Source organism: Hyaena hyaena, unplaced genomic scaffold, assembly GCF_003009895.1.
Source record: "Hyaena hyaena isolate Hyena2069 unplaced genomic scaffold, ASM300989v1 scaffold_165, whole genome shotgun sequence".
Lineage (NCBI taxonomy): Eukaryota > Metazoa > Chordata > Mammalia > Carnivora > Hyaenidae > Hyaena > Hyaena hyaena.
In genome coordinates this window covers 123,017-138,494 of record NW_024080797.1, presented here as the reverse complement: position 1 = coordinate 138,494, position 15,478 = coordinate 123,017, and the positions used below count along the sequence as shown (strand labels likewise).

The 15,478-nt window shown below is 39.8% G+C and overlaps 1 protein-coding gene across 3 annotated transcripts in view; it reads right to left on the bottom strand.

Moving 5' to 3' along the window:
- OPTN (optineurin) overlaps positions 1-15,478 on the bottom strand; it is a 41,020-nt gene that overhangs the window by 6,981 nt on the left and 18,561 nt on the right. For all 3 annotated transcript variants that reach the window (XM_039240014.1, XM_039240016.1, XM_039240015.1), the window contains exons 6-11: positions 14,540-14,674; positions 6,910-7,012; positions 5,308-5,423; positions 3,783-3,932; positions 3,313-3,406; positions 79-237 (exon numbers count right to left, since the gene is read on the bottom strand). In XM_039240014.1, coding sequence (XP_039095945.1) covers positions 79-237; positions 3,313-3,406; positions 3,783-3,932; positions 5,308-5,423; positions 6,910-7,012; positions 14,540-14,674 — 757 coding nt within the window. The remainder of the gene's footprint in view (positions 1-78; positions 238-3,312; positions 3,407-3,782; positions 3,933-5,307; positions 5,424-6,909; positions 7,013-14,539; positions 14,675-15,478) is intronic.

Sequence of the window (15,478 nt, the reverse complement as noted above, 5' to 3'; positions counted from 1 at the left end):
TCGTGTCTGGGGACGTGGCTGATGTAAGCCCATGATCGGGGTCGGCTGACTGAGTTCGTGTCTGGGGACGTGGCTTACCTGAGCCCTCAGAACAGCCATGGTTTCCAGGTCCTCCTCCTGCCTGGCGATGGTCTGCTTCATCTCGTCCATCTGCAGCTGCTTGGAAGCCAGCGCTTTCTCCGCCAGCTCCAGTTTTCCGCTCAGTTCTTGCAGTACCACCTTATCCACCTTTTCTGACTGAAAGAGAGGTTTATTCTAGAAACAGTTGTGAAATAATTCAAACTATTTTAGTAAAATAGGGAATGAAATTTTAATTTGTTTTTAAATGACTCGCTCTGAACTGTTGCGTTAATTAGCAATGGTAACTTACTAGAAAGTTGTATTCCCTTAACTTACAGCTTGCAAATGATAATTTCTTTTTTTTATTTCTTTTTTTTTGAGAGAGAGAGAGAGAGAGAGACACAGTGTGAATGGGGGAGGGGCAGAGATAGACAATCCCAAGCAGGCTCCACACTGTCAGCACGGAGCCTGATGTGGAGCCTGAACTCATGAACCGTGAGATCATGACCTGAGCTGAAATCAAGAGTCAGACGCTTAATCGATGGAGCCACCTAGGTATCCTGCAAATTATAATTTCTTAATTTAAAACAATTGAAAACAACACTAAAATAAGGGAAATAATAACAAATCCTGATCTTAGTGACACTGTAACTTGCTGATACTGTTACTTTTCCCACTGACATTCCTCTTACTTGGTGAAGTCAGTGGAAAAGAAACTTGTTTAAGTTAAAAACTGACCCCACCATACCTATCAGAATGGCCAGGACGTGGAGAAAGGGGAACCTTGTGCACTCTCGGTGGAAATGTACACTGGTGCAGTCTCTTTGGAAAAGTGTATGAAAGTTCCTCAAAAACTTAGAAATAGAACTGCTGTATGATCCAGCGATTCCACTTCTGTGTATGGACCCAAAGAAAACAAAAATACTAATTCAAAAAGATCTATCCTCTTCTGTTTCTACAGCATTATTTATAATAGCCAACATATGGAAGCAACCCAGGTGTCCATAGGTAGATGAATGGATGTGGAAGAAGTGGTGTGTATACGTGCGGTGTGTATATATGTATACACACAACGGAATATTACTCAGACATAAGAAGACTGAAATGACATTTGTGACAATATGGATGCACCAAGAGGGTATTACGTTAAATGAAGTAAGTTAGAGAAACAAATACCATATGATTTCACTTGGATGTGGAATCTAAAAAAACAAAACAAATGCACAAACAAATCAGAAACTCATGAATACAGAGAATGAACTGGTGGTTGCCAGTGGAGACGGAGACAGGACGATGGGCAAAATAGGTGAAGGGGGAGAAATAGGTGAAGGGGGTCAAGAGGTACAGACTTCTGGTTGCAAAGTAAATAAGTCAAGGGAAAGCACAGGACAGCATAGGGGATACCGCGGGGGTTAGAACAATGCAGAGGTTAGAGGCACTGACTCCTGCATAGTCACAAATCTATGTCACTTAACTTCTGACTCCCCAGAAACTTAACTAGTAATAGCCTGTGGGTGACTAGAAGCCATACTGATAATTTAGTTGGTTAACGCATGTTTTGTATGTTATGTGAGTTATATACTATATTCTTACAATAAAGTGAGCTAGAGAAAAGAAAATATTAGGAAAATCATAAAGAAGAAAAAATACATTTATAGTACTGTATTTCAAAAAATATGCGTATTTGGGGGTGCCTGGGTGGCTCACTTGGTTGAGTGTCCGACCTCGGTTCAGGTCATGATCTCATGGTCTGTGAGTTCGAGCCCCACATCGGGCTTGTTGCTGTCACCACAGAGCCCACTTCAGATCCTCTGTCCCTTTCTCTCTGTCCCTTGCTTGTGCTTTCTCAAAAATAAACACTTAAAAAAAAAAAAATTTTTTAAAAAGAAATAAAAAAGTTGCACATTAAGTGGACCTGTGCAAACTCTTTTTGTTCAAGGGTCAACTGTACAGTCAATATTATTGTAATAACTTTGTATGGTGACAGATGGTAACTACAGTTATGAGCATTTCATATTATATATATAAATATCAAATCACGATGAAAAGTAATCTGACATCCTATGTCAACTATACTGTAATTAAAAATAAATACATAGGGGCACCTGGGTGGCTCAATCAGCTAAGTGTTTGACTCTTGATTTTGGCTCAGGTCATGATCTCATGGTCTGTGGGTTTGAGCCCTGCATTGGACTCTCCGCTGACAGCATGAAGCCTGCTTGGGATTCTGTCTCCTCCTTTCTCTGTCCCTCCCCCACTCGCTCTCTATCTCTTAAAAAATAAATTCAAATGAAAAACATTAAAAAATAAATAATGGGGCGTCTGGGTGGCTCAGTTGGTTAAGTGTCTAACTTCAGCTCGGGTCATGATCTCGCAGTTCGTGGGTTCGAGCCTCGCATCAGCTTCTGTGCTGGTTGGCAGCTCAGAGCCTGGAGCCTGTTTCAGATTCTGTGTGTCTCTGCCCCTCCCCCGCTCACCCTCTGTCTCTGTCTCAAAAATAAATAAAAACTATAAAAAAAAATTTTTTTTAATTAAAAAAAATCAAAAAATTTTACTAGGTCCTAGAGAGGAACAATATTCTATTAAGAAAAATGAAAAACAGAGTACATTTATAAGCATATAAACTCAAACACCCCTTCTAATCCAAAGCTCCCATGATCTGTACTTATTTATCCCAGCTTTCTTCAAGTAAAACTGACAATGCTGTAAGATATTTAAAGTGAAGAATGTGACGGTTTGATATGTATATGCAGCATGAAAGAGCTCCCCCAACCAGGTTAATGCATCCATCACCTCACATATCTACCCATGTGTAAACTGCCACATCATGCTGGCATTATGCTAATGGAAGCTGCCGTCAGGTGAGTCCAGAGTCTCAAGGTCACTGACAGTAGCAAGGAAGCCCAGTGACAGCTCCATGGAGATGACCTCTCCAGTGGCAGCCAGTGGTCTCATTGTGCCCTGCTCCCGTGGGAGCCCATGCTGGTGGCTGTCCTATAGCCCTGCCCGCTGTTAGAAATGCTAAAAGCTTACTCCCCAACTGTAGGCCTCAGCCCACCACGAAGCACATTATGCACAGGCAGAACACCAGCGGTCACACGTAGTCGGGCGCAAGTAATCAATGATAAGATGAAAAACAACCTTTGAAACCAGACTCAGTTAAAGATTAACAACGACTTTACATATAACAATGTTTAATTAACACTTTCTTTTTGTTATGAGGCTACGAAAGTAATTTTTTTCTAGGGGTACCTCTTTCCTTTTTAGTTCCTCGATCATTTTCAGTGAATTATTGTATTCTTGAAGAAGCTTGTTATGTGTCATCTGGAGAGTGGCTAACTTGGACCTATTGAAAAAGACATCAAGAAATGGCATCTTGGGGGAGATAGCCTAAAAACTTAGTCTTGCTTTCCAACCGCCTTCTGAACACTCAACTAGCAAATTCTTCTCTTCTACCTTTGCCATCCCACCACCTGCTAGCATTTTCTGAGTCTCAAAGAAAACAATCTTTCACCTCCCTCCTCAAAATCAAGATAGATTACAAGTCACTTCAGTAATAATTATAATAAAACAAATGTTATCTCCTCAGAAAAATCTCCCGGTGCTCCTTCAAATACATAAAAGAGAAACATTTATAATGTCTTCTCAAATTCTATTTCCATCTGATAAAAGTGCTATTCTATTTTCTTCCAGCAAGTAGTCATTCGGCTGTGGCTACTCACTTTTCGTCTTCAGTTTTTGCTCGCTCCATTTTGATTTCTGAGCGCATGCTTTCCACTTGTAGCTCCAACTTTTTGTTGTTATAAACAAGCTCTTGCTTTTCATTCAGCTCTGAGGGGGTTGCAGAATTCTTCCTTTCAAGGGCCTGACATCTAGGAAAGATCAATATTTCATGAGGATGAATGACACTCCTTCATTTCTCAGTGGCTCTCAAATCCCAAGACTTAGGTAGCAAATACAAAGAATTTTAGGATTGCATTTTTCAAGGAGTATTTAGCAGTACAAACTAAAATATTTTATGCTCCTTGCTTCCTTACTAGGAACAGGCAGTATTTCTATACTCTCATGACTAAACCAAAAAATACAGATCTTTTTTTGGAAAATAAATTTACATATTTCAGAATCCGTATGCCTAATGTAAAAAAGTACAGCTCTAAGACCACACAAGCCATGGCCCACCTGGAATAACTGAGCCATGTAAAAATACAGCTTTGTTCTTCAGACACAGACCAAAATAGTAATTGGCTAAAGGTCCTTTTCACATAGTGATCCATGGATATTGTCAATATTTTAAAAAGTTATGGGTTCTGTTAAGCACAAAGAATATGACTTCTGACAAAGATTTAATAAGGGAAAAGGAAATGCCCGAAGCCCTCTTAAAGACCAGAAAGAGAATTTCAATATAATAATACTAAATATGAACCTACAGTAGCCATTTGCAAGGCATTAACGCCCAGCGTGTTAAACATCTCAATACAACATTATGAATAGGGGTAATGACACACATTTTACAAATGATAAAACTAGGGCTCAGAGAGGTTAAATAACTAACTTGCCCAAGGTAATACCACAAATAAACTGTAGATCCACATTTCAACGAGATATGTTTGTCCAAAGTCCCTAGCTTTTGCTACCATGCTGTGCCAGATACACTGTTTAGCCTTAGTAAGCCTAACTTCAAGGCAATACACATCCCTACATTGTGCTGGAAACATGTTTGCCAACGAATCCCAAAAACCACATCAACTTAGCTTTTCTAAATTTGGGGTAACTTGTTACATCAAGAAAAACAAGCAAATACAAAATTCTCAATGTAAATAGTAGCCTTCGTAACTGACTGAAAATGATTTTCTTTTCCTCAATAAATCTCACTCCAGTTCTTCTTGCTCTTTGCAGCTTTTGTTTATGTTTCCTTGCATCCATGCTGTTGACTCAGGAGGGTCACAGGCCTCTGGCTTACTGCTTTTTCCCAGTTCCTCGCAGAAGCTAGTGCATCAATGACATCCACAAACAGCTGAATCAGATTTCCCCAGGCCCCACCCCAGCCACATTAGTACAAGTATTTCACACGTGTGAATGAACCTGTACATCCACCTCAACATTCGTGTTTTTCAGATTCAGATTTTGATTAGGTTTCTATTTTTCTTTCAGTAACACAGTCGCGAAACTGTGTTTTTACATGGTAATGTATTTTGTAAAAAGGTACACTTTCTGAAGGAAAAAATGAAATTCATCCCTCACTCTTACTTCTCTTGAAGTCTCTTCTTCATTAGCTCAGCTTCACTGAGTTTTGTATGAGCCTCCTGAAGCTCCTTAAACAGGGTGGTCACCTGAAGGTTCAACGTCTCCACTTCACTTCCAACCTGTCACACAGGAAATCCCAAACACACACATGCAATTCGCATCAGAGATCAAGTGAAACCTCTTTGTGAGAAAACAGTGTGAACCATTAGTGTCCAACTAAGACTGATAGGTGAACTGATTAAACTTTGGACAACTAATGCCCACCTATTTTACATGAAAAGAAACCTTTTAGATACAACTGTTTCCTTATGTCTGTATTTGCTAATTATATATAACATTTTATATTTTATAATGTGTAATTTATATGTATAAGCGCTCATAAATATAAATAAATATAACATATATAAGTATACACAAAATGCCATTTTTCTTACATAAATGATCAATTCGGATGTGCCTGTGATAACAACTTTATCATAATTTTTTTCCAGTAGAAACGTGTGGGGTTTATTTAAATGGAAGAAGAACGTCTCGTTTCTGATACTGGCAACCCGAGAACACCCCTCCTTAAGACTTGTAGGGGCCAAAATTCACACAAACATTCCCAGATGTTAAGGTTTTGACTTTTAAATAGACACAGGCTGCAGACATTTTAGGCTCTGCTACTTTCTGCTCATTCTTTACTGATCATGGTTCAGGGGATCACAGAACATAGCAGTGTCAGAGCACAGTCTAATGTATCCAGACAGCAACTCACGCCCGTATTCCCTGGCTGACTGACGTGTCTAGTTTACTCCACTTTTTTCACGGAACTGCCTTTTTCCTCGCAGCTCTGGCAGGATTGCGGGCAAGGAGTTTTACGGTGCCTTGGAAATCCCAGTCCTTCTCTCTTACTGTCAAATGGTTTTAGTCAACAAAGTACTGTTACTGCCAGGCTAGGCTGTCTCTTCATCTCTGTGTTTTAAGTATGCGTCAGTCTCTTGAAGTAGGAGACTCAGCTCAGGGCATGGCATACGGTAGGCATTCTGCATATATTTGCTGAATAAATGCATCAGCCGAGGTGAGCATCTTACATCAATGCCTGTCAAGTGGGCAACTGCAGCTTGCACCACTTCCTGGCTTCGTCAACCTTCACTAAGCTGAAGACTTAGTGGCAGGCTCCAAGGCACATCTCTGAGCTGTCACGGAACATTGGCTGTAGAACTGTGTCATTCAAACTATTTTGTTCAAACCAGTAGGAGGGTAGAACCAAAATATTTCAATTTGATCTCAAGTTTCTGGGTCATATTCTCAAATGATCTCATTAGAAGTGGGCAAAATTCCTTTCTCCATTAGCGGACCTATTCGCTCAGGAAGTTATGAGGAAATCAGCCAAGAAGAGACAGAGGCACGATTCCCTAGAATCACGGGGATAGGAACACATCTCACTACAATTTGCTATGGATGAAATTCAAATCGGGACATGGAAATAGGAGAGAAATAAAATATATCCAACATTAAAATTATTTCTATTTCTAATGCAAAGGACACGACACAAGACTTGACTTCAGATACCACGCTTAGGTCCATCAGGGGGGTGACAGAATCTTAGAACCTGATACCCACGGTTTCTGGGCCTTTCTCCTCTTCTTTCTCTTTTTCTTTGCTCGCCTCTGTCTGGGTATCAGCATTAGCATGATCACTGGCTTTCTTTTCAAAATATAAAACTCTGAAAAAGTGCAGAATATGGAAAAGTTACTTTCTCTTTGGCTTCAAGAAAAAGAACAATTGCAGAAGCACTAAAACAACACTGTTCGAAATTTGGATAAAAGATCAGGGGCTTCAAAATCTCTCTGCACTTGCTACATTAACTTTTTTGGATTTCACTCTCATCCTAAAATTGGCTAGAACTGCTTGAAGGGATGGGTTTAGGCAGGGTAAAAGACAGGCATAAATCATCCCAAACATTGAAAAACACTGCCTCTTTTCACATAACAGTAATACACAGAAATATTTGTAAAATCTGTGTTTTTGTGTGTACAAAGGTGATGCATGTGTGTTACATGAGTGTGCGTCCCTTTATAAGGATTCAGCAGAGAAAGGAAGCCTTTTTGGACCCATCTAAGGTCACAAGTCCTTAAAAACACAAACAAATGTACCAACATTCTTACAATGAATCAAAACCACCTGAAAGCCAGCCCAATGCAAATAAAACAAGAAAAAATTTCTGGTTAAAGATGGTAAACTGAATATATGCATGTAATTCTTGTCCCACCCTGAACCCCACCAAAATGACTCTTAAAAAGTCACGCATGTAAAAGAACAAAGAGAAAGGGAGAGGAAATAACAGCAGGAAGATTTGGGGGGCACAGCTATGAGTGGGAACAGATTTGTCAGGCCAGTACAGCTAGGTCTGAAGCCAGCAGTAGGGAGAGCCAATATAAGCTGAATGACACCATGGGAACTAAAAGGCTGAGGAGTCATTGACACCAGGTACCTCGAGATGTGGGGACAATGGTGGGGCTTGTTTAAGAGGCACTAGAAGATCACAAGGGTTTCTGGACTCAGACATTAGTAAGAGATGAGAAGTGGGTTCTTCTGTACACGGAAGTTACACACAAAACATTAAGACCCTCAGCCACCTCTTCCCAACCCATATCAAGAACTTTAGCATCTAGGGGCACGTGGGTGGCTCAGTCGGTTAGGTGTCCAACTTCAGCTCAGGTCATGATCTCATGGTTCATGCGTTCAAGCCCCATGTTGGGCTCTGTACTGATAGCTCAGAGCCTGGGGTCTGCTTTGGATTCTGTGTCTCCCTCTCTCTCTGCCCCTCCCCCACTCAGGCTCTGTTTTTCTCGGTCTCAAAAATAAATAAACATATATTAAAAAAAAAAAGGAACTTCAACATCTAGAAGAGTACCTTCCATGCAGGATGCTGGATACTGGATAGGTAAGGATACTCCAGGATAAGGGAAAAGATTTAAAGTTTCTGACAAGGAGCTTCCCCAAGGAAACCTCCCAGCGAGATCTCCCGAGACGTGGACCCAGAGGTTCAAGCAGCTTCTAACACCCTGTAATCCTGCTAAATCTGATCAAATAGTCAATATTGCTAGACATTTGAGGAAAAACATCTTAATATGGAACAGAAAAGAGTAACTTATTGAGAAAAGAATATGCCAGCAGGAAAAGAACATCAAAAAACATCACTGATTAAGGATTCTTAGAGACATAAAGAAATACTACAATCACCAAAAAAATGAAACACAATAAAAAAGGAACATTCAAAGGTTCTCTCCTGCAAAAAAGGAAGATGAAAGTTGATCAAATCTATCAGAAAGGAGAAAGAAGAAAAAAGGAGAGTTAGAAAAAGGGAACCAAGAGTTAAATCACAGGAGATCCAATTCAAAAACAACAGTGATGCTAGAAAGAGTGAACAAAGAAAACTGAGGGCTAGAGATTATTACTAAATGAATTCAAGATCATTTTTCAAGAACTGAAGGACATGAGTTTGTAGAATGAAAGAGCCCAAGAGTGTCCAGAACAGACAGATGAAAAACAGGCGCGATACCAAAGCACGTGAGAAGTTTCTTCTCCACAAACACCAAGAATCATAATGGCACTGTGTTTCTTAGCAGTAACACCAGAAGTGAGGGCACAATGAAGCCATGTTCTGAAAAGTGAAGGGAAAATTACTTAAAAAAAAATTTTTTTTAATGCTTTATTTACTTCTGAGAGAGAGAGAGAGAGAGAGACAACGTAAGCAGGGGAGGGTCTGAGAGAGAGGGAGATACAGAATCTGAAACAGGCTCCAGGCTCTGAGCTGGCTGTCAGCACAGAGCCCGACGTGGGGCTCGAACCCACTAACCGTGAGATCATGACCTGAGCTTATGTCTGACGCTTAACCGACTGAGCCACCCAGGTGCCCCATGAAGGGAAATTTTATCCTATTACAAAATTCTATATCTAGCTAAACTATCTATGAAGTATAAAGGCAGGAGGAGAGATTTTCAGATATGGAAGTCTCAGAAAATATACTGCCCATAAATTCTTTTTTTCAGTAAGTTAGTGGAGATACGGTGAGCTCAATTTGAAAAGAAATTTTTAAAAAAGTTGAAAAGGCATTAGATTCAGGAAACAGGTAATGGAACACAGGAGGGATGAAGGAATTCCCCAGGGTGAAGGTAAAGGGAAGTGCCAAGATGAGTTCAATGTAGCTAGGATCTAGGAAGCAGACAGTACAGACTGCAGCGAGAATACTACTAGACTACTAACACATCTGAGAGGTTTCCCTGTTGGGGAAGAGCATGGGGAAACTAAGCAAAATTTAAAAATGTACTTATGCATAGGGGCAAAAAAATAAATTATATAAAAAAAGGAAGAGTGTTCAAGGCACAGGGCAGAACTCCACTGAGAACTCCATGTGTGCATCTAATAATACCAGCACCGAGTACTTATCTCACTAAATTTCACACAGACGATTTCAGAGGTGGAGCGAGTAAGCCAGGTCCAGAAGCATCTGTGTGCAGTGACAACAAGGGGGGTGAAAGACAGTTAAATCTCCATCCTTCACTGTGGGAGGTCAATAGGTTGTGTTTACAAGAGGGGAAACTCAATAGCAACGTGAGCCCGGTGCATGGAGGAAAACATCAAAATGGTTGGAACCACTGCAAACTGCCGAACCCAACTGGTTGCATGGCCACGCTTTCAGGCCAAGCCAAAAAAATGGCTGCTGTGGGGTTGATGGATGAGGCTTTATCACACTATTCACGTCCGACACAGGGCTCTGATCCACAGTTCAATTATAGCTTGTCTTACTTTTCTAGGGCAAATTTTCACCTTGGACTGACTTTCCCTGTTACCTCTCGATTCTCTTGGGCTACACTTTCTACACACGTCCCCCCTCCTTACTTGCTGTCAGTTTAAGTTTGTTTAGAAAACAAAAATTGCATGAAATACTAATACTGGAAAACAATGGGGGAAAAAAAAGACAAACCTATTGGCTTCTCTCCCCACAAATCTAAATATCTTCAGAATAAATTTTAGACTATTTATATATCCTTATTTCTCATGATTAATGAAAACAGTTGGGGCGCCTGGGTGGCACAGTCGGTTAAGCGTCAGACTTTCGCTTAGGTCATGATCTCGTGGTTCGTGGGTTCGAGCCCCGCATCGGGCTCTGTGCTGACAGCCAGCTTGGAGCCTGGAGCCTATTTCAGAGTCTGTATCTCCCTCTCTCTCTGATCCTCCCCTTCTCATGCTGTCTCTCTCTCTCTCTCTCCTAGAAATAAATAAAAATATTTTAAAAAATTATAAAAAAAAGAAAACAGTTGAAGACTCACTTGTTTGAGAAAAACATGTAAGGTCTTGGAACGTGTTTTCATCATGTCTTATAGAGCATGCAAACCAAAGCAGGCTGTCTGGGTTTCTCGGTTTCAGTCCTGCCTTATCTAGGAGGAAATCATCATCTGACACTCACCTAGAGAACATTAGTCTTGGTAACTATCAATGACTTGCCAGTTGTTAAATATGGAGGGAAGCCTGGCTCACAAAGTAGAAATTCAATGCTACTGGGAAAGGGACCCTTCACAGGTGTTCAAGGCGGAGACTAAAAACAGCCATCTCAAAGGTAGGCCTGACTTCCTAGGCCGGTCTGAAGAGTTGTAGCTGCACACAGAGGGCTGTAATTAATCTGGAAGCAGGAATTGTATATACAGCGTATGAACAATTAGGATGTATAATTAGCAAATTCCTAAGTTTCCAGCTCCATCATGAACGCTAATCATGCTAAGTAAGGATGAATTGCCGGTTATACTTGACTTCTGAGAATGGTGTATGGACATGCGAGGGGTAAACATGCCGACAAAATACAAACGATGGATTGCTCATGGCTGTCGGAAGTCTTCTTCAAAGTATAACTCTTTCCCTTTAAAAATAAGCTGGATAATTAAGGTGTAAAAGGTGTATTCATCTATCTATTCATTTGTTTACTTATCTGTGCACTGATAACTATGTTTTTGGGATTTGTCTAAAAGATAGGACAAATATTTTGCTCCATGAGAATACATGGTGCTAGTCTCTTAGAAGTCAACCTTTGAAATTTTCTAAGGGACAGCAGTAGCATATGGTGTAAAAACCTAGGATTTAGAGCCAGCATGCCCTACTTTTGAAAAGAACTATCAAGTAAGTCACTGGACAAAGGCCAGTGTGTCTTCCAGATTAACCTCATCTGGATGAAGAACTTATGTTTCACATTTTAAGATCTTTCTATAGTTAAAAATTTTAACTGCTTCAGCTAGAAAGTGCTTTTTTTCTTTAAAGTTTATTTTGAGAGAGAGACAGAGACAGAGACACAGAGAGTGAGCAGGGGAATGAGCTGTCAGCACAGTGCCTGACGTGGGGCTTGAACTCACAAACCATGAGATCATAACCTGAACTGAGATCAAGAGTCGGATGCTTAACCAACTGAGCCACCCAGGCACCCAGGAAGTACTCAGTGCTAGAATTTTATGATCAACAAGCCATTCATAATTTCTGAGAGACTTAATTACATCGTACTGTATTTATGATTAAATGTTGCAGTCACTGGAGCCCTAAAACTATTGTGTAACCTCTCCTATTTAGAGGTTACATGGTTTAGCATTTTGCATTTCTAAAAAGTGCATTTGCAAAGAGAAATTTATTGACTTCACAACTCTATACTGTAGATGAATTCTATCCCAAAGTGTGTATGTGTATTTACATGTATACCACATTCTATGAGGCTGGTATCTCCCTTATACCAAAATCAGACAAAGGCATCACAAGAAAAAAAAATTAGAGATTAATACTCCTTATGAATAAAGATGCAAAAATCCTTAATAAAATTTTGGCAATCCAAACTAGCAACATATAGAAAGGATTACACATCATCACCAACGGGATCTTTACCCAGGAACAAAAGGTGAAAATCAATCAGTATAATACAGCATATTAATAGAAGCTTTAAAAACCTGTATAATCATCTCCATAGACATGGAAAAGGCATTTCACAAAATCCAAAGCCCTTCATGATAAAAACTGCAACAATCTAGAACTAGAATGGGGTTTCTCAGCCTGACACAGCATCTATGAAACCTTACAGGTAACATCATACTTGATGGTAAGAGGCTGAAGGCCTTCCCTCTAAGATTAGGAACAGACCAGCATGTCTGCTTTTTCAATTTACATTTAACATTGTGCTAGAGATTCTAGCCAGCGAAATAATGGAATGCTTTCTCTTCGTACAAAGAGAAGTAACACTATCTCTTTGTAGCTGACATGATCTTGTGTAAAGAAAGTCCTAAGGAATTCACTAAAAAACTAATAGTGCTAATATATGAGTTCTAACAAGGTTGCAGGCTGCAAGATTAAAATATAATACACAAAAAAATCAGTGATATTTCTATACACTACTAAAGAATACTCCAAAAATGAAATTAAGAAAATAATTTCATGTATAACAGCCCTTAAAAAGACTAGGAAACACAGTAACAAATTTTGAAAAGTAGTGTATGACCTATATGCTAAAAATGACAAAACATCACTGAAATACATCACAGATGACCTAAATAAATCCATGGACTATCTTTCCTGGATCTGAACATTCAACATAGTTAGGAGGGCAACACTCTCCAAATTGAACTCCAAATTCAATGTAATCCCTAATAAAATCTCAGCTGGCTTTCCCCACCCCTACCTCCTACTCCAGAAATTGACAAACTTACCCTAAGATTTATAGAGAAAAACAAGAAACCCAGAGTAGCCAAAACAATCTTTCAAAAGTGGAGAACCCATACTCCCTGACTCCAAAATTTACTACAAAACTATAGTAATCAAGACAGTGTAGTATTAGCAAAGAATTGACATATAAATCAAAGGAATAAAATTGAGGGTTTAGAAATTAATCTTTACCAGGTATGGCCAACTGATTTACACCAAGGGCATTAAGGCAGTTCAGTGAGAGAAATAATTGTCTTTTCAACAAATGGTGTTAGGATGACTGTATCTACCCCTGAAAGAATGACGTTGGACTCTTACATCACACCATACACACAAATGAACTCAAAATGGATCATAGACCTAAATGTAGGAGCCAAACTACAAAGCTTTTAGGAGAAAACATAGGAGTGAATCCTTGTGACCCTGGATTAGACAATTGCTCCTTAGATACAACACCAAAAGCATAAATGACGAAAGAAAAATAGACAAATTCGACTACATAAAAATTAAAAAAAAATTTTTTTGTGCTGCCAATGATAGCACCCAGGAACTGAAGAGATAATCTACAGAATGAGAGAAAATATAAAGAATTTGCATTTAGAATATATAACAAACTCTTACGACTCAGTAATAAAAAGGCAATCCAATTGTTTTAAATGGGCAAAGGATTTCAAGAGATATTTCTTCAAGGAAGGTATACAAATGAGCAACATGAAAAGATGCTCAACATTATTAGTCATTAAGAAAATGAAATCCGAATCACAGTGAGATACCACTTTATGTCCATGAGGATGGCTACAATCAAGCAGACAGACAATCACGAGCATTAGTGAGGATGTGGAGAAAAGCAGAACCCTCATATATTGCTGGTGGAAACACAGAACCGTGCAGCCAATGTGGAAACCAATTTGGTGGTTCCTCTATTAGCCACAGAGTTACCAATGACCCAGCAATCCCACTCCTGGGTATACAACCCCAGAGAATTGAAAGAAAAAAAAAAAAGTCCACACAAAAAACTGTGTACGAATGTTTAAAGCAAACATTCACAACAGGCAAAAAGTGGGAACCAAAATATTCACCAGTGGATAAATAAACAAAATGTCGACCAGCCCCCTGGTGGACTGACTCTTCTTTGGTAATAAAAAGGAAGTGAAGAACTGACATGCGGCACAACATGGATGAGCCTGGAAAACGTTATGTTAAATAAAATAAGCCAATCACAAAGGAGCACATATTATGTGATTGCATTTATATGAAATGTCCAGAATAAGCAAACCTATGGAAACAGACAAGCGATTACTGGGAAGAATGAGGAATCCGTGTCAGTGGGTACTGGTTTCCTATTTGGAGAAAAAAAACGTTCCAAAATTGTAATGTGGTAATGGCTACATAACTGTCAATATTCTAAACGACACTTAAATGTAAACCATAAGTGGATGGATTATCTGGTATCTTAATCACATCTCTAAAAATGTTTACAGAAACAAAGCATGCATCTTTCAAGTTACCTACTTCATACCTTTCTTTGGCTTCCTTGAGCGCAATTTCAAGTCTCTCCACCTTCTGGTTTCCTTCCCTTAGGCAAAGCAGGAGCTGGCTCACAGTTAATTCCTCAAATTCCAAATGATTCCTGGCACTTTCTGCAGATTTGCTCCTATATCAAGAGTACCATAAAGATTAAAAGGTTTTCATCAGGAAACAAAAATGTGAACGTATCTATGAATATAACTGGAACCAACTTAAAGGAACTGCTTCCCAGAACACTTTGCAAATCACTGTCATTTACAGACCAAATGCAGCTGGCCCTGCGCCCACCAAGGCCCTGTTCCTCCATGCTTTCTGGGAAGCACATGCTCGCTTCCTCCAAATGGCCGGTGTGCCCACAACATCAGACCACAGAGCACACGGCACCTGTCGCACAGAGGCAGCCCTGGTTTCCAGTGCCCGGGCTTCCTAGAGAACCAGAGAGGACCATGGTCATACAAAGGACACAAGCAGGTGTGCTGCCTGGTGACATGCAGACCACCGACCAGCCTTTCTCCTGCTTGACGTTCCCAAGTTAAGAGAAAAAAAAGTTTTTATTTTTTATTTCAAATCATTAGAGCAGAGAAATAAATGGAGGCGCTATTGGTATGTCAAATATTTCTCTTGATTTCAAACTCTGATGAAATCAAGGAGCAGTTCAACGACAAACAAAAGCAGGACCACCCGTGTGATAACCACACTTCCTGGGTGACCGCGCTGATGCTCATGGCGTGTAGCCGAGTTCATGTGTCTTGTAAACAGTCAGGATTAAATCCCGGTTCCTGACTCCAAAGCTCAAACTCCAAACCCAGAAATTAGTCTCTGACTTCTTAATATACTTTTTATTTTTTTTTTTAAATGTTTATTTATTTCTAGGAGACAGAGAGAGAGACAGCGTGAGCAGGGGAGGGTCAGAGAGAGAGGGAGTCACAGA